Here is a 23,248-nt window from a genome sequence, read left to right as displayed (position 1 = left end):
GAAACAACTCAACAACAACAAAGCATCAGAATATCTTTGGGGCAAAAGGAAACAGCCCCTCACCTAATAACACCTACAAACCTGAGGGAAAAAAAGAAGTACATATTTGAAACTTTTGATGCCTTTCAGAGAATGGCTGGACTTATTTGAGTGTTAACTCTGATATGTAATTTTAGAATCTGGTTCTAATAATTTTGAATTATGTTAGTGGCAAATCACTTAAGTATTGTTACTTTTAGTTACTGTCATCATAGCATCAGGGTAAAACAAGTTCAGGTCTGACAATCAAAACTCCACCTGGAGTAAGAATGACACTACAGATGGTCATACAAAGTGATTGTTCACCCCAGAGAGCTTTAGATAAGCCCATCCTTCTCCTTTAGGGAAAACTCACATGAGAAAGGATGCACAGTCTCTGAAATCTCATCATAAACTTTGTAATATAATCTATTCCGATTAGAATGGGCTTGCTGGCCAGACAGATATGATGGCAAGCAGCCACTCTTTCCTAATAATCAGCTACAATAAGTATCTAGAGTTCCTTTCATGGCAACACCTCCATTTTCTCTGTTTTTCCAACTTGGTCTGCATACGTGTTCAGAGTAAAGTAGATATTAATCAGGAGGTTTGTTTAGGATGTATTCCTTCCAGTATTAAATCTTGCACAGAGTTGTTTTTTAATAGATCAGCCATCCATTCCATGCATTTGGTTACATTTTTAATTTTACTCACATCTAGCATCAAATGTTATGCAAGAAGAAAATTGACAAATAAATCCTGGAAAGCATTTTGTTTAAAAAAAAAAAAGAAGCAAATAACATCCTGTGAGAAAACAACCATGACAATGGGCTATTATTTCTAGCCACATAATACTATGTTGTCACATCTTTGTGTCCAGTGATGGGGAAGAGGAATTGGGGGGGAGGGGAAGGGAGGTACTGAAACCTTCCAAAAGGCACTGACTTGCTAGTTTCCGTTTTCTAAAAATGGAAGCTGCTCCTTTAATAAGTCAGTGGTTCATTTTTGCAGGTGCTCGGCCACAGCCTCGGGTTCATTTCCAGAGACGAGCCCTGAAGCTGCCGGAGAACACCAGCTACAGTGACCTGACTCCTTTTCTCACAGCTTCCAGTGTCCCAGCAGAAGTGGACAGTTTCCCGTATTTACGAGGATTAGATGGAAATGGAACAGGTACTTTGAATCTCTTCTCTTTTTAATAATGATTTTATGTGTTGGTCCTTGGATATATTGGGTCATCGTAAACAGGAAAAGCTGTAGGTTAAGGAGGGAAAAGATGTCCACAAGTAAGTCGATATTTAAAATGCAAGAAAACAAATTGGGACTTTCAGTCTGTTCTGTTGTAGGCTTAATTTCAGTGTCCCTTTATTGTTTTTCTTTAAAAAGACTTTTTTATTGGATGTTTCTTTATCCATCATTCTGTGCTTATTAATACCAAGAAATGAAGAAGGAGATTCCACACTATTTGGGGAAACTAATTCAAGTCAACCGAGAGGATTCATTTTTTATATTTTAAAATATTGGAGAAACTAACAGTTTTAAAATTCAAAAATGGAAATACAAATTCAAGTTTCTTTACTTCTTCATTTTCTTTCTCCTATTGAAACCTTTATTCCCACTTTCTGGAGTGTTGTATTGTAAAGGGGCTACCCGACTTGATTCAAGTATAGTGAAATCCATCCCCACCCACTCAGAAATCCTTGTACTGGGAGTGGAAGGGGGTGTGTTTGATCTAGTTCAGAGAAAAGCAGCCCAGGAGTCTGGTGCCCCACTAACATGGGGCATTGGGTGGTGGGGATCTGTCACCCTCCCTCTCTCTCATTCTGTTTTTTTCCTTTCCCTACTGCCTTTGCTTTAAACAAAAGGGTCTCTAATTGGTCAGTCATTATCTGCCACTTAATTTCAAAGCCGTACACTATATGCTCTTTGGTTGAAGTCCAAGGAACTGGACTGAAGCCTTGGTTGCAGTTGGCATTCTGACTTACTTCACTTGAACCAGTATTTTTTAAGCAGCCTCTGTGTGCCAGGCACAGTGTTAACTAGTAGGGATCAAGATCCTTGAGTCCTTGTGTTCTGTCTGGGGAGATAAGAAGTAAATGCATATGTATGTGGTGGGTGGGTATATGTGTGTATACACACATATGTATATATATATGTATTATATGTGTGTAATAAGTATGCAGGATATATGCAATGTAGTATTGGACACGAGGTGGGAGATTGACAGTGAGGAGTGACTCCAAGATTAAAAACACAAATGACTAGGATGGTGGTAATACAAGTAGGGAGTAAGTAGGAGGGAAGGTAATGAGTTAGGTTTTGAACAAACCCTGCTTCCCAAGTTAGAACCACTAAGACCATAGGAATTTGAAGCCATTTCCATCTCATCAGGAAAAAACTGGAGACTCTAGCCTTAGACCTTGTACTGGGGTCTTGTGTCATAGCTTGGCCTTTCCAAATGCACTATAAGTTGCTTATTCTTGTCCTAGTGAATCGGGAACCCAGAATATCAGAAGCCCTGATTTCCAGAAATCAGGAACCTTGGGTTCTCTTTCTTGTCTTCTCCTCATTGCCAGGAGTGGCAATAATAAAAACACTCATTAGACTAGTTAAAATATAAAAGAAGGATGTTGACCCGCATCCAGCCAGGTGAGTATGTATAATTTTCTTTGGGTGACATTTTGTTTACCTTCAGGAGAACTAAGTTCAGTTTAATGAATGATTGCCCCTGCATGTTAAATGAAAACTGAAGGGGCCTAAATGAATTTCCTAACCCTAAAAGATCTTACCAATTACATATTGCTTAAAGGAAACTTTTTGCTAGAACCCAAAGTGAAATGATTTTGTTGCTCAGGCTTTTTCTAAGTGCTACCCCTCTTTAAAAAATGTTTCTTCCCTTTTTAATTTTTCATATTGTCAATGCCTTTATTACATAGTGCTTTGCTGTCAAACTTGTGATTGGTCTTGAGTAAGCATGCCACAACTGATGTTGCATTTTCTTGAAAGAGGGGTTTAGAAGGTGAGACTCTTTCACTTTATGATAACACAACTATAGTAAAGTCTGGGAATCATCAAAATTCATCCTTTAAAAAAACAGTATCATATTATAAAACCTTGAACTTGGAGAGCTTCCCACATTACTTAAAGCTCATTAATTAGAATTTTTGTATAGACTCCATTTCCAGTAGCTATTAAATAAATTATGAAATCTGAGCCAGTTGGGGAAGAAGGAGAAAATAAAGGAGGGAAGCTATTGATTATTTTTTTTTTAGTTTGCTTTATTTCAGTCTTCTATTATTTGAGAGGTAAAAAAGAGAAGGTCTTTTGAAGGTTATATTTAGCCTTTGTTTCCTACTAGAATAACTGAGATGCTTACTTAAGAAGAATAGGGTTTTATTTAAAACCTCTCTCTGAAAAAGGTCCAACTCTGAGTAATGTGCATATATACATAATACAGGGCTTGATTCTTTACTTTATATTCCTATAGGATTGGAGGGTGGGAGGAGGCAGGATCTTCTGGACAAATGCATTAGCCCTCTTGGCCAGCACTTTAGGTAGTCATCATACTCTGACTTCACTTTGTTTATAGCTTCTCTTTTATCCCAAAGTTATGACTTTAGGACTTACTGAATGAACTCTAAAGAATCTCACTCAGTTTGTATCTAGGAGAACAAAGCAATTTTCTCTTGACAAGATTATTAGCCGCACTTGAAATGCCACAAAGGAGCAGCGAAGGGCAATTTCAAAATAACACCCTTGCTAAATAGTGCTGTTTGCCTCAGTTTCCTCATCTGTCAAATGAGCTGGAGAAGGAAATGGCAAACAACTCCAATACCTTTGCCAAGAAAGCCCTAGATAGGGTCCCGAAGAGTCAGATGTGTCCGAACAACAATCAAAATCACTTCAGACTCCAGATCCATTGTTCTTTCTACTACACCATGTTTATGTATGTGCATTAGGCTAGTGCATATTGAACTGTCTTAAATGAAGGCACGTCTGGATTAAAGGAGTTATCCCAATTTTGGGAACTCTCAAAGGAACCCTAAGGTACCCTAAGCAACTCTCTAAATTAGAAGTTCTTAACTGGGATCCTCAAACATCCATGGAGAAATTTCAGGGGTTCTGTGAATTTGGAGCAATAAAAAAAATTACCTCTTTATTTGTACTAACCTCTAACTGAAATTCAGCATTTCCTTCATTTATAATTGTAGGAAGCAAACATACTGGGAAGGGATCCACAGGCTTCACTCCAGGTGCTACCAAAGGGGTCCAAGACACACACAAAAGGTTCAGAACTCTGCTGTAAGATTGTGCTGCAGAGAAGGTACCAGCCTGCATCACTTAGAGGGGCTTTCCGTATCTGCAAGGTCTCTATTCCAGTGAATTTACAGACTCAACCCTCATCCCAGTCCCTTCTTTTCTCTACATGGCTTGTTTATTTGTTTTCCTTGTTAGAACTTAAGCTCCTTGAGGGCAGGGACTGTTTCATTTGTGTCTTTGCATCCTCAGTTTAGTACAGTGCTTGGCACATAGTAGGTGCTTAATAAATACTTGTTGATTGATTGATTGTCATCTAATCTAACTCCCAGGAAGGAACTTAGGTCCAGGGAAGTTAAATGATTTGCCCAGAGCTGCATGGATAAAAAATACTAGAGGCATGATTCAAACTCAAGTCCTTGGACTCCAAATTGAGTGCTCTTTGTACTGTGTAATGCATGTTTTGGCACAGATGGTAAGGAGCCAGTGGCAATGTAGAGACTGAGAGTGAATGAGGGGCAAGGAAGAGGTGACTATTGGAGAGAGGTCTTGGAGGAGCCAAGATGGAAGAGTAGGAGGAAGGATCAAAATAGGACTGGCCTTAGTGAGTGGTAGGCATAGCCAGTCTTCCTGTGCTGCTCTGAATTATTCATTCTCGTCATTTCTTATGGCATAGTAATTACCATTATATTCATGTACCACAGCATATTTAGCTATTCCCCAACTAATGGGCATCTACTTTGTTTCCATTTCATGGCTATCACAAAAAGTGCTGCTATGAATATTGAGAGAGAGAAGAGAGGGGAGGAGGGGAAAAGGGAGTGGGGGGGGAGAAGAAAGGAAAGGGGGAGGGAAAGAGGAGGGGGGAGGGGAGGAGGAAGAGGGAGGGAGTGGGGGGAGAAAGAGAGAGAAGGGAGGAGGAAATGAGAGGGAGGGAGGGAAAGAGAAAGGGGTAGAGAAAGAAGAGGGAGAGGAAGGGAGGAAAAGGGGAGTAGAGAGAGGGAGAGAGTGGGGGGGAGAGAGAGAAGGAGGGAGAAGGATTGGGGGGGGCGAGAAAAGGAAAGAGGGAGTGAGAGGGGACAGACAGAGAGAGGGAGGAGTTGGGGAACCATTCTGTCTTTGACCTCCTTGGAGTCTATTCCTCAGAGGAAGGTCTTTGGGTCAAAGGGTGTTAGATACTACAGCAAATTGCTTTGCTTAGTGGTTGAACTGACAGTGAATTCATTCTGTAACATTTAAATCCAATTCTAGCTACATTTGTAATAAGGAAACAATGATATGCTTGCAGGAAAGACTGGTGATCATATATGTCAGTAGAAATCTTTTCACTCTATTTTCTCTGATGTGTCCATAAGTCTGGAAGAAAAGATGAGCAATTATGAAATAATATATTTATCCTCATGTTACATTTCACAGGAGAATGGAATCCAAAGTGGCTTGCTTAATTTTTTTCCCCCTCTGAGGCAGTTGGGGTTAGGTGACTTGCCCAGGGTCACACAGCTAGATAAGTGTCAAGTGTCTGAGGCCAGATTTGAACTCGGGTCCTCCTGACTCCAGGGCCATGCTCTATCCACTGCGCTACCTAATTGCCCCCTTAATTCTTAAAAGTGTGTTAATAACCTGTCTTGCAGCTTCTAATTTGGCTGTAGATTAGAAAATCATTAAAGTGTTGGCTTTTAAAAATGTGTTCTAATGTAGAACAGTGGGTACATTCAGTACCTCTCTCCCTCCCTGCTCCATCCTTCTGTCCCTCCTCCTCCCCCCTCTCTCCCTCCTCTCCTTTCTTCTCTTCCTCCCTCTCCCTCTCTCTCTCAATATTCATAGCAGCACTTTTTGTGATAGCCATGAAATGGAAACAAAGTAGATGCCCATTAGTTGGGGAACTAAGAGATGTTACAAATGTTTCATTTCCATAGTTTCGCTACTCTGAGTACAAATGCCAAGATTTTGAAGTAATTCTTGTGTAATTTAAATAGTTGCAATAAACTTAATTTTAATTTTAAAATCCTATTTTTTTGTGCTTGGAGTTCAATCATGGGACTTAATTTGTGCAAGAATTTATTGACAGAGATTTTAGTACTTGTCCGACAGTAATTGCAACTCAATACAATCTCTTCATCCTATTTTGTAGAATAATGATGATGATGATGACGGTGAATGACATGTGCACAGTGGAGACTTGGAGTGAGAAAACCAGAGTTCAAATCCATCCTGAGACACTTACTAGCTTAGCTATATGACTCTGGGCAAGTCACTTAACCGCTGTCTGCCTCAGTTTCCTTATCTTCACAGTGGAGATGATTATAGCACCTCCTCCCAGTGCTGTTGTAAGGATAAAACCGTAAAGTGCTCTATTAATACTCGGTGGCTACTATTTATATAGTTTGGAATTGTTTCCCTCACAACAACCCTGGGAGATAAATAATACAAATGTTATTATTCCATTTTTACAAATGAATAATAATGGTTTGTCTTTATATAATCCTTTAAGCATAGCAAAGCACTATAAAACACAACCTTATTTGATCTTCATGACTGCTGTATGAAGTAGGTGCTTTTCTTACCCTCATTTGACAGATGAAATGGAGGTCACCTAGTGTGGTTAAGTGACTTGTCCAGGGTCACAAAACTATTAAGTTGTCTGAAGGGGTATTTGAACCTATGTCACTTTATTTCAAGTTTGTTGCTCTAACCTGTAGTGCCATATTTCCAAGGTTTGGACTAGATGAACTCTGATATCCTTTCCAATTCTCAGATACTCTGAGTGTTTACGCTTCCCTAATGACCCTGCCGCCACATTACCCCATGCCTCCCACCCCCATTGCTGGAGTTTGCATGTACTTATATACAAAACTGACGGCTTTTATTTTTAGGGAATAGCACCAAGTATGACCTGACCCCTGTCACTGCAGTCAGCGTTCACCTGCTCCGCGGCGATGGGACCCCAGTCGTGGTGGATGGGCCTATTTATGTCACGGTTCCTCTGTCTCCACAAAGCAGCCTGAGGCACAATGCACATGTTACTGCATGGCGATTTGACCAAAAGCTTGGTGAGTAATGATTCGTGTACTGACCTGCTAGTGACCAACTTCTTTTGGACGTATTTTCCTTTCACAAGAGCCTGAAAACATCCAGTTTCCAAAGCAGATGTCAGTGATTATTCCATTCATACTCTAGCGTGTGTGTATGTGTACGTACAACACACTAATTCCCTTAAATGGGACCCTGGTCTAAGAATTGGATATTATGTACTCTTTATCCTTTTTTTTTTTTTAAATCCTTAATGAGAGTCAGTCTGATACTTTAATCATTTGGTTTGGAGTTTCTGTTTTCTATAGTGTATTCTAAACATTTATTTTTTTTCAATCAATAAAAATTTAATTTTTATCCTTCCTTCCCAGTGAATAAAGAAAAAAAACCTCTTTTAACACAAGCATAGACAAGCCGTGAAAATTCCTGTATTGTCCATGTTTATAGATATATATTTTATTCTGCATCCTGAGTGAGTCATCTTGGTCAAAAAGTGGGTTTTCACTGAAAAGAGAAACAAGTTGGTTATAATGCTAATTGTATTGGAGGATTTCCACTTTGCTTTATTTTTTTTACTCCATTAGATTTGCTAAACATGCATTCACCTTTCTCTCTCTGCTACCTGTTCCTGCACCATTTGCTTTCCTGCCCATCATCTGGTCACAAACTATATCCATTCATTTGTTTGGTTCCAAATGGAAATGACCTTAAAAAAGAAAAACTTCCCCATGAGACATTGTATATTTTCCCTGAATTTACCTTCATGGAAAGTAGAATCCTAGATGTTCCTGCCTAGCCACCTTGTTTTGAACTTCACGTGGGTATTTTTTGTTTGGTTCTCTTTCAAGATAAGCTTATGTGTAATTCAAAATCTATAACTTAAGAAGATTTTTAGGACATATTTGATAAAGAAGATTTTGGTTATTTTAACTTTAATAGGCTAATCTGATTTAAAGGTACATCCTGGGGATTTTCCCTATCCATATTGGTTTCTAGGCCTCCTTTAGCTGCTAAATGTGTTGTGTTCTGTACCATAGGCAAGATTAAACTCCTATTTTTAAGACAACATAGGTCTGTACCTAAGACTAGAATATCCCACAGGGCTAAAAAAGCATTGCTTTTGACCAACATTGAATTGGTCAGATTCTACTTAAACCCCAATGGCTGATCATCCGCTAGTCTAGAATACCATGATCCAGTTTTAAAATCAAAAGCCCACCATTTTATTTTACTGTCCTCCTAAGTAATAAACCAACAGCATTCCCTATAATTACACCACATTTATTTATGCAAGACTGATCTTTATCACATGTGCTAAGGTGTGTTTGATGAAATATTACACTACCGTAAACACTTTCTATGTGAAGCCATGTGGTTAATTCATTGTTTTTAAACATTACATTTTCTCAGCTTTATAATAAAATACAAATAATGTTCATCCAAATATCGATAACTAAACTAGTTCTAATCCTTTCTGATACTATTGGTTATAGAAGCATACTTTTGTACTGATCAGAATTGTCTATACATTGTACTAAATTCTGCTTTCTTTTACTTTACATTCACTTTTTTCCATACCTACCTATTGCTCATATTTATCATCTTTATAGGACTATAATCTTTCATTGCATCAGTCTACCACAGTCTGCTTAGCCCTTCTTCCAACTATTAGGCTTTGAGATTATCTTTGCTTTTTGCTATTATACATAACACAACTACAAAATGTGTGAGTAAGTCTCTTTTTCCTTTGTATCAATTCATTTGCAAATTACCCCAGTGTTGTGATTTACTGGGTTGTCGTGCCATTTTTATTACTCTTACTGTCTATATGCCAAATTTTGTTCTCCAAAAAAAGCTGTGCTGATTTGTATTGCCGACAACAGAGTAGCACTGTTTCCCCATGACCCTGCCAACGTTGGATTTCATACTTATTTATTCTTGCTAATTTAATGAGTGTGATGTGGCATCTTACGGTTTGTTTTCTTTTGCATTTCTTCAATTATTTGTAAGGTTAACCATTTCCCCAAATGTTTATTTACAGTGTTTCCCCTATTATAAATTTTATTCATATATTGTGACCACTTATAAAGATGGATGTTTTAAATGTTGATATGTAAGCCTATGATGTGACTTTTTCAGTGTGTTCCTTGGGATATAAATTACAGTGAATCTCCAAATAAAAGCTTTATGAGACTTTATCTGCAAACCTAAGAGAGTACAGGAAGACTTACAGGTAGCCCCAAATGGGGAGAAAGTAAGAGAACTTGGATGTTACTTATTCATTGTCATAATTTAATAGAATGTTCTTGGATAATTTTTCAGTCTCCTTGGGGAATTTGGGAATTCTTGTACCACCTTCTTTATCCCTATGCGTAGTATCACTGTCTACCTTTGCCTTTCTTGGCCTTTATTTTGGATGAATGGGTTGGAAGAAAGGCAGTGTTCTATGTCTTACACTCCTGTGATCATTTTACGTTATTATGTTATGTTGTTAAATTGTTTTGTTCCATTCCATAAGTGAAGTATATTGTATGACCAAAGAGGCAGGAAAATATAAGGCAAAGAATGTTGGATCTAGATTCAGATCCTGACTGCTGCTCACTACCAGTGTGAGATTGAAACATAATCTCTCCAGACCTTCAGGTTCTACAAAATGTGAGTTGGTCTAGATGACATCTGAAGTCATTTTTAGCTCTACACCAAAGAGATGATATGTATCATGATAGTTTAAAGCATGTTTACAGAAATGTTCATCATATTTATTGGTCACACACTTTTTAAAAAATAGCCTTTGATACATCAATCTCCAGGCTATTAGAGGCGATTCCCTTGTGATTGGCCCAATTCTCAATTTCCAGCATGTGAATAACTTCCATGTAGTTGAACCTTCTGCTGGGAATTTCCATTGTATATTTGCTTTATTCTAGTTTAACTAAGGTCTTTTAATGTGGTACTTTGCCATGAAAAGCCAGACTGCCAAGTTCCTGTCTTACTTACTGACTCTTAACAGATGATTACGTGAATGTAAAGCAAAGCAAAACTTTTGGATAGCTCTTTTAAAACCAGATCTAAACATTTGGAATGTGTATTTAGAAAATTTTAAATGAAGAGATTTTTTCAAAAAGGTACATTTTTTGAAAGAAACTACATGTGCCCTGACTTAACAGAAATTCAAGAGAGGTTAGTATAGGTGTTACAGGCACTGGTGGTGATTTACTGGGTTTTGTTTTGTTTTTTTCCCAATGATCTCTACATATAATCCACATTATTGCCAATTTCAGGGTCAAACTGACAGAACCCAGTTAAGTGAAACTTAATAAAAATTAATAAAATAAATTTTATAAAAATTTAAAAATTTTTTTGCTCAGGCAGAGAATCAGAAAAAAATCTTGAAAAACTGAAAGGTCAATTTATGAGTGAAACATTTCTGATCGTTTCATTGTAGTGAAGCCAACTTACTATTTTTAAATGTACAACTTAAAAAATAATAGCCCCCTTAATTAAAAACAAAACATCTGTAACAGTCATTTGTTAATCCCCCAGAATTCTGTATCTGATTGCCTTGGTATAGGGGGTGAATTAATACTCTGAGCTGTTTGAATGTGATGTGACTTTGCTTGGGTGAATTGAAGTGACTTGTTTTGAAGAATTGATGCCAAGAGATAATATATGTTCTGTGTTTCTTTGCTCATCTGTGTCTTCCTCACCTAGAAAGTGTTTCTAGGAAATGTTCCTAGTCTCTTGTGAAAGTTGCAGCAAGGCAAATTAGGCTTGTTGTAAGGAAGACCTTCCTTACAATTAGAACTATCCAAATTGGAATGGGCTGTGTGGGAAGGTCATGATTTCCCAGTTCTGGAAGTCTTTGGTTGGGTGACCATTTGTTTCATGTGCTTTAGAAGGGATAGATGGCCTCCTAGGGCCCTTCTACCGTGAAGACTCTATTTGTGTGAAAATCAGCACAATGTTTACCTATCTTTAGTTTCATGGCATTCATCCCAATTACCTCAATTACTCAAAGATCATCAGCAGATTTTTGTTTTGGTGTTTGTTTTTTTTTTTTAAATTTTTGCTAGCCTAGGATATAATCCTTCAGGGCCAGGTGATTTGGATTTAAGAACAACTAGGTGTTTTCTTACAATCTCCTCACTTATCTTGCTTTCAGTGTTGGTTTTTAATCTCCAGTTACCCATCTATGTTCTGGTCTTCCCAGTCCAAAGATAATTTTCCTTTCTAAGATGCAGTTCTCTCATCTTGGTTCTTCATTTTGCTTTCTCATAGCTATTTTTAATGTCCTTATTGTCCAATGCATTTATTACAAACCTCAGCTCCGTCTGCCATTTTGTTTTCCTGGCATGTATTACCACACACTACCACTCTCTCTTTCTCAACCCCAGTTTGCTGCTGTTCCTTCCATCTTTTTCACACACATCTTTCTCTTTCCTGAACTGTTTGATGACCTCCCATTGTGGCCACATTGGTCTCTTTAGAGACCTCCTTTTCTCCATCAGTGAAATAATTTGTGCTTACATCATCAGAATCATGTTCTTTCTCATATTCTTTACCATACCACTTGAGGTGGTTTCTCTTTTGGAAACTTTTTAGAGACCTTTAGGCTAATGGGCTTAAATATGTCTTTTCTCTGAATTTTTTTTTGGTTTGTTTTTATTTAGTTATTTTTGACCAGGCAGCTGGGGTTAAGTGACTTGCCCAGGGTCACACAGCTAGTGAGTATCATGTTATCATGTGTCTGAGGTCAAATTTGAACTCAGGTCCTCCTGACTCCTGGGCCGGTGCTCTATCCACTGCGCCATCTAGCTGCCCCTTTTCTCTGAATTTTTGAAATCTACTCTTCTTAAGTCATGAGTATACATAGGATGTTATACCCTTCCATGACTGTTTCTAGTTCTACCCTCTAGGTAAGGAGAGAAGAATAAGGGTAGGTGGTAAAGTGAATAGAGAGCCCCAGCATGGAGTCAGAAAGATCTGAGTTCAAATTTAATGTCAGACACATTAGCTCTGTGACCCTGGGTGAGTCACTTACTGTCTTTTTGCCTCAGTTTCCTCAACAATGGGGATAATAATAGCACCTACCTCCCAGGGTTGTTCTAAAGATCAAATGAGGATCAAATGATAATAATTGTAAAGCACTTGATACATGGTAGGAGCCATATCAATATCAGCTATTCATAATTTTTCATCATCTCATACCTGGATTATTGCAATAGTCTGTTAGTGGGTCTCCCTGCCTCAAGTCTCTCCCCATTCCAGCCCAGCCTCCATTTGACCACCAAAGTGATTTTCGTAAAGTTCAAGTCTTATCAAGCTTAATTCTTCCTCCTGGTAACTTGCCCAGGTTACTTATAGTGTTGCTCTTTGGGCCAAGCAAAACAAGTCCAATCTTATGGTAGCCTTTCAACTGCTTGAAGAGTGTTCTGTTTCTACTAATTCTTCTCTTCTCCAGGCTAAACATCCCCCCACTCTGTCAATTTATCCACCTCATAGCATATTCTTCAGGTCTCCCATCATCCTACATATGCTCCAGCTTGTCTTTGTTTTTCTTCACTTACAATCTAAACCAAGTATTCCAGAAGTAGCTTGGCCAGGAAAGAACAGAACCATCACTTCCTTTGTTCTGGTCTCTGGCTCTAAATGTACCCTAGAATAACATTACCTTTTATGAATCCTACCTCAAAATGTTGGCTCATATTGAAGAGATAATCCACTAAAACCCCAAAATTTTTTCACACCCCTACTAGTCTATCCATACGTCTCCTATCTTGTATTTGTAAAAGTTGAATTTTTGAGCCTTACTCTAAAACTTTGTTTTTCCCTATTAAATTTTTAACATATTAGATTCAGCTTATTCTTTTTTATCCTGTTTAGAATCTGTTATTGAACATGATGGCTACCTTCCAGCTTTGTATCAGCTGTTTGATAAACATTCCATCTATGTCATCATCCCAAGTCATTGATAAAAATATTAAATGACACGGGACCAAGGACAGATCCTTGTGGCTTTCTACTAATCACCTCTTACCAAGTTATCATGGTACCATTAGTGACTTTTAAAAAAAAAAACTTGGTCATTTAACCAGCTCTGAATTCATATAACAGTAATGTCATCTGGCATATATTACTCAGTGAATATAACACTGAGAAACTTGACTGCAATCTAGATATATTACATATTACGCCTCCTCTGGATCACTCTCCCAACTTGTAACCTTAATCACAGGTTGGCTCTCTAGAGGGTCGTTGCTGGCTCAAGTTCTAGAAGTCATTCTGTGAGACTGCAATTTTAATACTATAGCTCACAAGCCCCTAACAAGATGCTTCCCCTTAATAATCAGCTAGTGGACACAGTTAGCCCCTAGGAAAGGCTTCTTACTAAGATGGCGTAGTTAAAAAAAACTGTTGTTACAGAAAATTCCCTTCCCCAATCCTGTGGTGTGCTCTGTCACAAACACATAGAAAGAGTAGGCACAGAATATAGTGGTAGTGATGAAACATTCATGTTGAGGATATGTGTAACCAAGACAGTTCACAATTTAGAACTACAGGCTTTTAGGTGCATTCTTTTTTTCTGTGTATAGACCTCACAAAGGTCCCTGCTGGGTACACCCTGTCTGTGTTGGACAAGATGCTCAGCTGTGCTTATACCTCACTGAGCATCACTTTTGGATAGGTCAAATCCACTGGTCTACCTGGATTTTCTCCTCATTAAGCAGCTATAGTTTCCACTACCTCAAGCTTCATGCTAAGCTACAGTCCTCAGCTAGGTTACTGCTCTGTTTTTTCATAAAGAGCAGAGACCCTTAGCCTAAGCCTGGAAGAAGTCTCTCTAATTCTGTTCTCTCAGATCCTCAAATATAAGACTTGCCATCTTTCAGACAGAAAAGCAGAGGTTTTAGCTTTTCCTTTTGCCAACTCAGCCAAGTTTAGGGCTGATACCCTTTGTGAGAGACCTCACCCTAACTGTAATGACCATCCAGTATATTTCCTAGATCTTTATTTCTGCTGCTAGGCCATAGCCAGGAATGAATGACCGTCTTCCCAGTAATCATCAAACAGCTCTGAGACTCAGGGTTCCCCACTTTTTTTAACTTTAGGGTTCCTACCGTTGGTCTGTGCATTAAGTGGCTGTGGACAAAGTACAGAGGAAGTCTGTATCATATTCTTTGTCTCTGCTGGCCTTTAATATTCAAATAAGCTACTCAAAGCCTCATATCCTAAAAGGTATAAAATGATCCACTCACATCTGGAAAGGAGCTTATCCTCTACAAAATGCTGATGAAGTCTAAGTGGGATGTGTCCTGTCCTGTTATCTTTATAATTTGCCCATTGAGAACCACAAATTTGCAAAAACCTGAAAGGGACACACCTTTTGTGTCTATCTACAGCATTCTTTTGATTGACCAGTCTATAGATCCTGTCAAAACTGAAAATAAGGTTAGTCCACAATGAACTACTTTTGATTAAGTATCCTGACTTATAATGTATTTAAATATGCTGACTTATAATGATTCTGCTTCCCTTTCTAAGTATTTATAAACTACCCCCTTAAACACGCTTTAGAATTTTTCCAGGAATAGACGTTAAGCTCTCCAGTATATAGTTTTGAGACTGATGCTTTCCCATTTTTGGAAAATTGGGCTAGCCTCTGTCCGACTCCCCATCTATAGCACCTCTGCACTCTGAGATCTTTCAAAGATCATCAGCAGTGCTTCAGCAAACATGTTGGCAAGCTCTTTCGGTATCCTAGGATGATCAGCCAGTTCTGAAGACATGACCTCTGTGGGAGAAATTTGATGCTCCATAACTGTGTCCTTACTTATTGGGGTTTGTATTCTGTGTTCACAGCCTTTATTTTATCCTGCCCAGTTCATTTTCTTTAGAAGAAAAAAAAAGCAAAAAAGGAATTTAGTGGTTTACTCTTCTTACTGCCCTCCATTATCATCACCCCGTCCACTTCAACCTCTTTGAAACTCCTCATGCTTTCCACAGATCTAAATAAACCCTTTTTTATTTTTGTTAGCATTCTCACCGATGACAGCGTACTTAAAAACAAGAAAAAGTAACTTTATATACTGGTGAAATCAGTGTTAAAATTCTCACCGCCTACAATACAAAATGTTTTAATATTGTTCATCCCATATTTGTGGATAAAAAAATTGACATGCTAAAAAATTAAGTGGTGCTTATTTTAAGAAAAAGAATGCTAACAAAATCTTAGTCCTTTTCTCTATTTTGGGATTCTACTCTTCCTTGTAGAATTTAGAGGATTATTTGGGGGCTTTTTAACCTCTTCTTTATCCAGCATCATTGGAGAATATAGCATTCTACATTAGTTTTCCAGATAACTAAAAGCTACCCTTTAAGGGGTTAACATTTTTTGTTAGCTTATTTTTTTAATATAATCTTTCTAAAACTGATTGAAGAATACTTTAGCTTTTTAAAGAGCTGGTGCCAAATACATTTGAAAGTTAATAAAATTTTGAAAGTTATTTAAAAAATCTGAAAGGGGATCACCCTTGTGAATCGGTCTCCGGTATTGCCATCACTTGTAGAATTAATAGGCTCAAACTCAGTATTGGCAGAGTCCTCTTAGAGTAAAAAGCCTGAGATTTACAGTTTGGGAACTTAGTGATGTTGACATCTGCTCCAAGATCGTGGTTTGCTTCCTCGGCAATGCTTCAGGTGATGATAAGTGAAGTGTCAGCTGGGATAGTTTAAAAAAATTCTTTCATTGCCTTTTAGTCCCCTTTATTCTTTGGGGATTACTGTTATTGTTACTGTCGATACATTGTAGGGACTTCGTAAAGTTCTCAGTGTCATTATAATTTAAGAACTTAGGTAGCAGTCCTATTCTGATTATTTCAAAGCACTTTTCCTAATATTTAGTATCATCATGAAATAAGTACTGGGTTTGTGTTAGACTAAGAGATTCAGGGATACGAGTGAAGCAATTTACCACAAACTCCAGCAGATTCACAGTAGGGCACTGCCACCAAGTGATTTCTAAGAGGCATCATGGTGCAATGAATAAAATGTTGTACTTGAAAATGAAATCAAGGGACTTGAATTCAAGCATTGCCTTGCTAGCCATGATCATAGACAAGCTTCCCTGACTCCTAGATATGCAGTATTTTTACTACCCTCCTCATAAGGTTGTTGTGAGGGATGTACTTTGAAAACCTAAAAGTACTACAGAGTTGTGTTGTTATTTATATTTCAGCTACATGGCATGTTTAAAAGAAGCTTATAATTTAATTGTGTTGGATATTCCCATCCTTTCTTGGCTTTTTTAGAATCCCAGGGATCACCAGATCCTCAAATATGTCCACTAGACCACAATGCTTTATCCTTCTAAATGGAGTTATGGGCAAGACTGTCTTCTTAACCCATAAATAGGAGTTCTTAATCATCCATCCCAAGCACTGCATGGTATGTCCCAGCTCAAAGCTGCCCTCAATGTTGGTAAACAGCTTGAAGATCTTGAAACAAAAAGCTTTTGCAAACCAAGGGACATTCTTTGTGTGCCTGTAATGTGGGGGAAAAACACTGGTCCTTTCAGCATACTTACATATCAGTACCACAGCCCAGTCAGCAGCTGTAACTTTGAACATAAAAAGGCTGCTATTTATTTATCATTCTCAATTATCAGCACCAATGGAGGAGAACAGTGGTTTGGATAATCCAAAACACTAGAAAATTCAAAACAATTCATTTGACTTTTGAATGCATTTTTGAACTTACATTTGATGTGTCTGGCATGTTTGTCATCCATATTGCTTCAAAACCCAACTGAGAAAGAGCTGAAAAAATACCTCAGTTTTCATCCTAGCCCCCTTTCCAGTAGCTTGATTCTGGTTGCTGTGTCTCTCTAAACTTACCGACTACCTTACTCACTACTCAGAAGTGAGGTAAATTAAAATGTTTTTTTTCTTGTTTTAAAAAGTCTTTCTCAATGGCCAACCCCGTTTGGAGATAGGGTGCCCCTTGAATCACCTTTGGCCTTCTAGTGTTCCTGCCTGAGTACAGATCTAATGCTATGTAGATCAGGGGAGGAGATGAAGAGGATGTGAACAGAATTAAAAGCAAAGGAGAAGCTAGAAAATGGAGAGAGCATCGTAATAAGAGCAAGAGTGTCCTGGAGTATGGTCTAGGAAGGAAGGATCTAAGTCAGGAAAACCTGGGTTAACTCTTCCCTCTGACTCTTAAGGATGTGTGACATTAGGTGGCATAATGCACAGACAGGCGGGCCTGGAGTCAGGAAGACCCAAGTTCAAAGCTGGCCTCAGAGAATTACTAGCTAGGTAATCCTGGGCAAGTCACATAACCTCTGTCTGCCTCAGTTTCCTCAACCTTAAAATAAGGACCATAGTAGTACCTACCTCCCTAGGTGGTTGTAAGGATCAAATGAGATGATTTCTGTAAGGCACTTAGCACAGTATCTGGCACTTAATAAATGCCTATTCCCTCCACCCCCCAACACCATCATCCCCTTTACTTTTCGGTAAACAGGCAACATTCTACAGACTCTTAAGTTGCTGAGCATGTGCTGATTTCCATTGGTAAAGGGAGCTTTCTCATTGGGAATTACCTCCACCCATGAAAGCAAGCATAAGTCTGATTCCAAAAGGCTTGAAGAGCCAAGATCAAGTCTGCCAGCAAGTGCTGTCCCAGGTGGCTAGAGAACTGGGCTCACTACCAGCTTGCTCGATGACCTTACCCCTCACCATAGCCACCTCTCCAGTGGGGCAGTGTTAAGGGGGTTGGAGTCATTGTTCTCTGAGGTCCTGCACAGCTCAGATTATCTTACATCAAGCGAACCAGAAGCCACACATAATATTTTGTTTGGATAAAAAACAATATGAAAATTTAGACATTTGTGAACACATTATTTCATTAGAGACTCCAGTTCTGTCCTATCCAGCAAGCCTGTATCTATGGCCCTCTCTGACGCCTTTTCTCCATTAGAATACAAGTTCCTTCAGATCAGGGATTGCTTCCCTTTTGTGTTTGAATCACCAGCACTTAGCACAATGCCTGGCACATAGTAGGTACTTAGAAAATGCTCCATAATTTAGTCACAATTTCATTCAGAACATATATCTTCAAAGATGGTGGAAAACTTCCTGCCTGCCTCCCTTAATATTATGTAGCATCATAAAGTGCTAAAGAAATCAGAGTTATTGTCATCATTATTATTAATTATTATCATAGCTGGAATTTATATAACACTTTAAGGCTTACAAAGCACTTTATGTACATTGCCTTATTTAAGCTTCAAAACAGCTCCGTGAGGTGAGTGTTATTATTATCCCTGTTATACACATGAGTAAACTGAGGCAGACCTAGACTAAATGGCTTGCCCAGAATCATGATCTGAGGGCCCCTTTGAATTCAGGTCTTCCTGACTCCAGGTTCAGTATTCTGTGCATAGCACCACCTAGCTGCCTTCTAGAGCACTGCACTGAGATTCAGGATCTGCCACTAACTTGTCCTTGACCTTGGACAAGTGACTTGATCACCGAATCTCTGCTCCTCATCTGTAAAATGACTTAGCTGCTTTTGCAGGGCACCTCCAACTCTGACATTTTTTCTTATGATTCCATAATTCTGAGTTCCTAGTCCTCATGCCATATTTGTTCTCTAACAAAATTAGCATTTTTGTGCCCTTGCTTTTTCTATAACGTGTTTATGTTAGAAACTTGATTAGAGGTTTTCTTCCCAGCTTGGGGAAGAGAGCTGAAGCTTAGGGTTTACAGCCCAAGCATCCCTTCCCCCAAGCCGAAAATATACCCAATCAAAGAAGATTGGAGTCACTCGGCTGACTGCCAGCAGCAGGGCTAGCACCCCTCCCAGTTCCTGGATGGAGTTGAGAATACATTCCATTGTGAAACAGCCAAGTCAATTCCCCTTTGTTAATTGAGAGCAAACAAGCATAGGGATTTTTAACCCTGGAGACAAACTGACAGCATCTGTGTTGCAAAGCCAAGAAGTCTAGATGAATAGAAAAGCAGTAGGCAAACCTGAGAAACAGGATGGAAGACAGGTGCTGTTTAAATATAAAGCCAGGATTCCCACATAGACCCCTCTTTATAAGGATCAAGGACCAGAGCACCCATAATCCACAGGCAAGGAGAACCAAGCATTGGGAGCTCGCAGGGGTATTTCTTGGCTGGGTCACAGTTGTGGTTAGTACAAAAGGTCCAGTTCTCATAAAAAGCCCTTTCCCTTTTTAATAGAAGAATACAACACTCTTAGTCCACATGAGACCATGACAGGCAGAGTTGCAGTTAATACCTGCAACTGTACCTATAATTTCAGTGATATAGGGTTCTTGCTGTATCAGTGCAGATCAACAAGTCTTAAAGTTGGCTAGGGGCACTGAGAGACTTGAACCCAGGCTATGACATCTATTGTATTAGATGTAATTTAAATTGATTAAATTAAATTAAAATTATATAATTTTAATAATATTGTAACATATCATATCTATCTATTACAGACAAGGATCAAAGGGATGTCATTTTACTTGACCATATTACTCATTTAGCTGGAAAACTAGTTATGCACTATGAATCTACAAACTCTCTGTGGATCTAACATTATCATCATTCTCATGACCATTGATATGGGCTTCAGTTTGCACCAGAAGCAATAGTGTCTAAGTGGATAGAGCCCTGCTGGAGTCAGAAAGACCTGGTTCACATCAGGCCTCAGACACTTACTAGCTTTGTGATCCTGGTCAAGTCATTTAACTTCTGTATGCCTCACTTCCCTTAACTGTAAAATGGGGCTAATAATAGCACCTACCTCCCAGGGTTGTTATGAGAATCAAATGAGATCATTTGTAAAAATGCTTAACACAGTGCCTGGCACATAGTAGCTTCTATACAAATGCTTTTTCCCTCCCTTGCTTCTCCCCTATGGTGCTTTAAGGTTTGCAAAGTGTTTTATATATGTTGTCTCATTTGATCCCAAGTGCTGTAGATACCGTTATTCCCATTTTACAGAAGACACTGAGGTTCAAGATGTTAAGAATTGCCCAAGGTCATACAGCCAGTAAACATCTGAGACCTACCTATGTTAGGTCTTCCTAACTCCAAGCCAAGCATTCCATCCACTGCACCACCTCTGTGCCTCTGGGGCAAACTGAGATCCACAGGCATAAAGGGACTTTCCCAGAGCCACACAGCTAATGATATCTGTCCTTACTGTCATTTATTTGTTTCCACAAACAAGGTGATGTAACCTACCCTACAGATAACCTTTCTCTCTCCCTGCGTGCAGTTCCCATTACAGATTTCACAGATTAAATCCACCTTGAAAAACAAATAAAGTTGAATTTTGTCCTTCGCTACAAATGACCTAAAGAATTGACAGATTGGTACTGCATATGTGCCAGGAAGTAGAATTCATTATTTTTAAAAAAAATGAGAATCATTGTTGGGGATCAGAATGGAATTTTCACTGCCAAATAAACACCTTGAGCAAAACATGGGTCGCATGCTGGAGTCAATATATCTCACGCTTTACTAGAGTTTATCAGGAATAGTCTCTCTTTGGATGCTGTGGAGGCTTTCCTGAGGGGGTGTGTGTGTGTGTGTATGTGTTCAGGGATAGAATCTGATGAAACGAGGCAAATTCAGTGAATAAATTGAATGCACAGTTCGACATCAGTCATGTGAGAAGACACAGTTACACTCTGAGAAGCAAATCTTTATCTTTATTGGGTCTCACCAAATTCAAGTGATTGTGCTCAGCCCTGGGTGGATGAGTGCGTTGTAGCCAAGGAACCCCAGGCAGTGAATGAGGATTATTTCAGCTTGCTTTAGGAGAGGATCAAGTGTATGCTCTCTTTAACCCGTTAGAAGATGATTGAGTTCCAACAGGACAGGGAACAAGCAGATGGTTATTCTTGCATGTTTAATAGCTTTTCAGACAGCATGCTGCCTTGTTGCCTCTGGGAATGGTCACTTGCTAGCAGAGAACTAGGTCAGTGGGTTTGAAGTCAGAATGCCTGACTGGATAGACCTAATTAAAAGAGATAAGGAAGGAAACTACATCTTGCTAAGTAATGTCAATACTAAACATATATGCACCAAGTGGTATAGCACCCAAATTCTTAAAGGAGAAGTTAAGTGAATTACAGGTTCTTGACCAAAGGAGAGAGAGACCATTATGAAATGTAAAATAGATAATTTTGATTATATTAAATTAAAAAGCTTTTGCACAAACAAAACCAATACAACCAAGATTAGAAGGAAAGCAGAAAGCTGGGAATCAATCTTTACAGCAAGTGTCTCTGATAAAGGTCCCATTTCTCAAATATATAGAGAACTGAGTCAAATTTATAAGAATATAAGCCATTCTCCCATTGATAAATGGTCAAAGGATATGAACAAGCAGTTTTCAGATGAAGAAATCAAAGCTATCTATAGGCATATGAAGAAGTGCTCTAAATCACTTTGGATTAGAGAAATGCAAATTAAAACTAATCTGAGGTACCGCCTCATAGCCATCAGATTGATTAATATGACAAAAAAGGAAAATGATAAATGATGGAGAGGATGTGGGGAAATTGGGACACTAATGCACTGTTGGTGGAGTTGTGAACTGATCCAACCATTCTAGAGAGCAATTTGGAACTGTACTCAAAGGGCAACCAAACTGTGCGTAGTCTTTGATCCAGCAATACTAGGTCTGTATCCCAGAGAGATCATAAAAAAAGAAAAGGACCTACAGGTGCAAAAATATTTATAGCAGTGCTTTTCATGGTGGCAAAATATTGGAAATTGAGGGGATGCCCATCAATTAGGGTATGGCTAAGCAAGCTGTGGTATGTGAATATAATGGAATACTATTATGCAGTAAGAAATGATGAACAGGCAGGTTTCAGAAAAATCTGGACTTCTACAAACTGGATAAAAAGTGAAATGAGCAGAATGAGAAAAACATTGTACACATATCAGCAACATTGTGTGATGACCAACTATGAATGACCCAGCTCTTCTCAGCAATACAATGATCCAAGACAAGTGTAAAAGACTTATGAAGGATCCACATCCAATTAAAGAACTGATGGTCTCTAAACATAGATTGAAGCATACTTTTTTCACTTACTTTATTGTTTTTTGTATCTTTTTCCTTTTGATCTGTTTCTTCTTTAACAACTATGACTTAATATGGGAATGAGTTTTACATGATAGCACATATATAGCCTATATCAAATTGCCTACCATTTTAGGAAGAGACTAAGGGAGGGAGGGGAAAAAATTGGAACTCAAAATCTTATAAAAATGAGTGCTAAAAATTGTCTTGTAATTGGTATGTAATTAGGGGAAAAAATAAAATACCATTAACAAAGAAAAAAGAAAAAAATGCTCAATTTGAAAATTTGAAAAACGAAGAATGCCTGACTGGAAATTACATAGAAAGCCAGCTCAGTGAAGTTCATGGATACCCTTGTTTGGAGATTACTGTTTTAACAACCTGGATTCCTCTTATCACCTGCTCCAGTTTTCCAAATGTCATTAATGTCTGTCCACGTTTAGAATGAAGCTACATTGTGGGATTCAGTTTTAATTGTTCCCACCTCCTTCCCCCTAACAACAAACAAAAAAAGCTGTCTTTTTGAGGGTGTGTTTCTATAGAAATAGCAGTTACTCAAAACCTGCTTTTTTGTCATGTATGGAGCATCCGTTTCAGGCATTCAAGAGTACACTGTCATAATTGCACGAGAGTAGATTTGTCCCTGCTTCAACTGAAGAACAGTTCTGTTGCTGCTGCCCACATTTAATTAGCCCTTTAGGTAAGTTGTGGCTAGAAGAGCCTTGCCTGTGGAAGATGATTAAAAATGTAGAACACAGCTTTTTTTTTTTAATTTTAATGGAGGTGGGTGGAAAATGAGGCGATTTTTCCTTCATGGTGCACAGAA

At 38.5% G+C, this 23,248-nt stretch overlaps 1 protein-coding gene across 1 annotated transcript in view; it reads left to right on the top strand.

Annotated features, from left to right (window-relative positions):
* Positions 1 to 23,248, top strand: part of FAM171A1 (family with sequence similarity 171 member A1) — a 197,083-nt gene that overhangs the window by 136,652 nt on the left and 37,183 nt on the right. The window contains exons 4-5 of the mRNA XM_027847955.1: positions 1,030 to 1,188; positions 7,146 to 7,322. Of these exons, the coding sequence (XP_027703756.1) occupies positions 1,030 to 1,188; positions 7,146 to 7,322 (336 nt within the window). The remainder of the gene's footprint in view (positions 1 to 1,029; positions 1,189 to 7,145; positions 7,323 to 23,248) is intronic.

Source organism: Vombatus ursinus, unplaced genomic scaffold (genome assembly GCF_900497805.2).
Source record: "Vombatus ursinus unplaced genomic scaffold, bare-nosed wombat genome assembly UNPS02005459.1, whole genome shotgun sequence".
Taxonomy (NCBI): domain Eukaryota; kingdom Metazoa; phylum Chordata; class Mammalia; order Diprotodontia; family Vombatidae; genus Vombatus; species Vombatus ursinus.
Note: the sequence above shows the minus strand (reverse complement) of the source record. Positions and strands in the feature narration are given on the sequence as shown.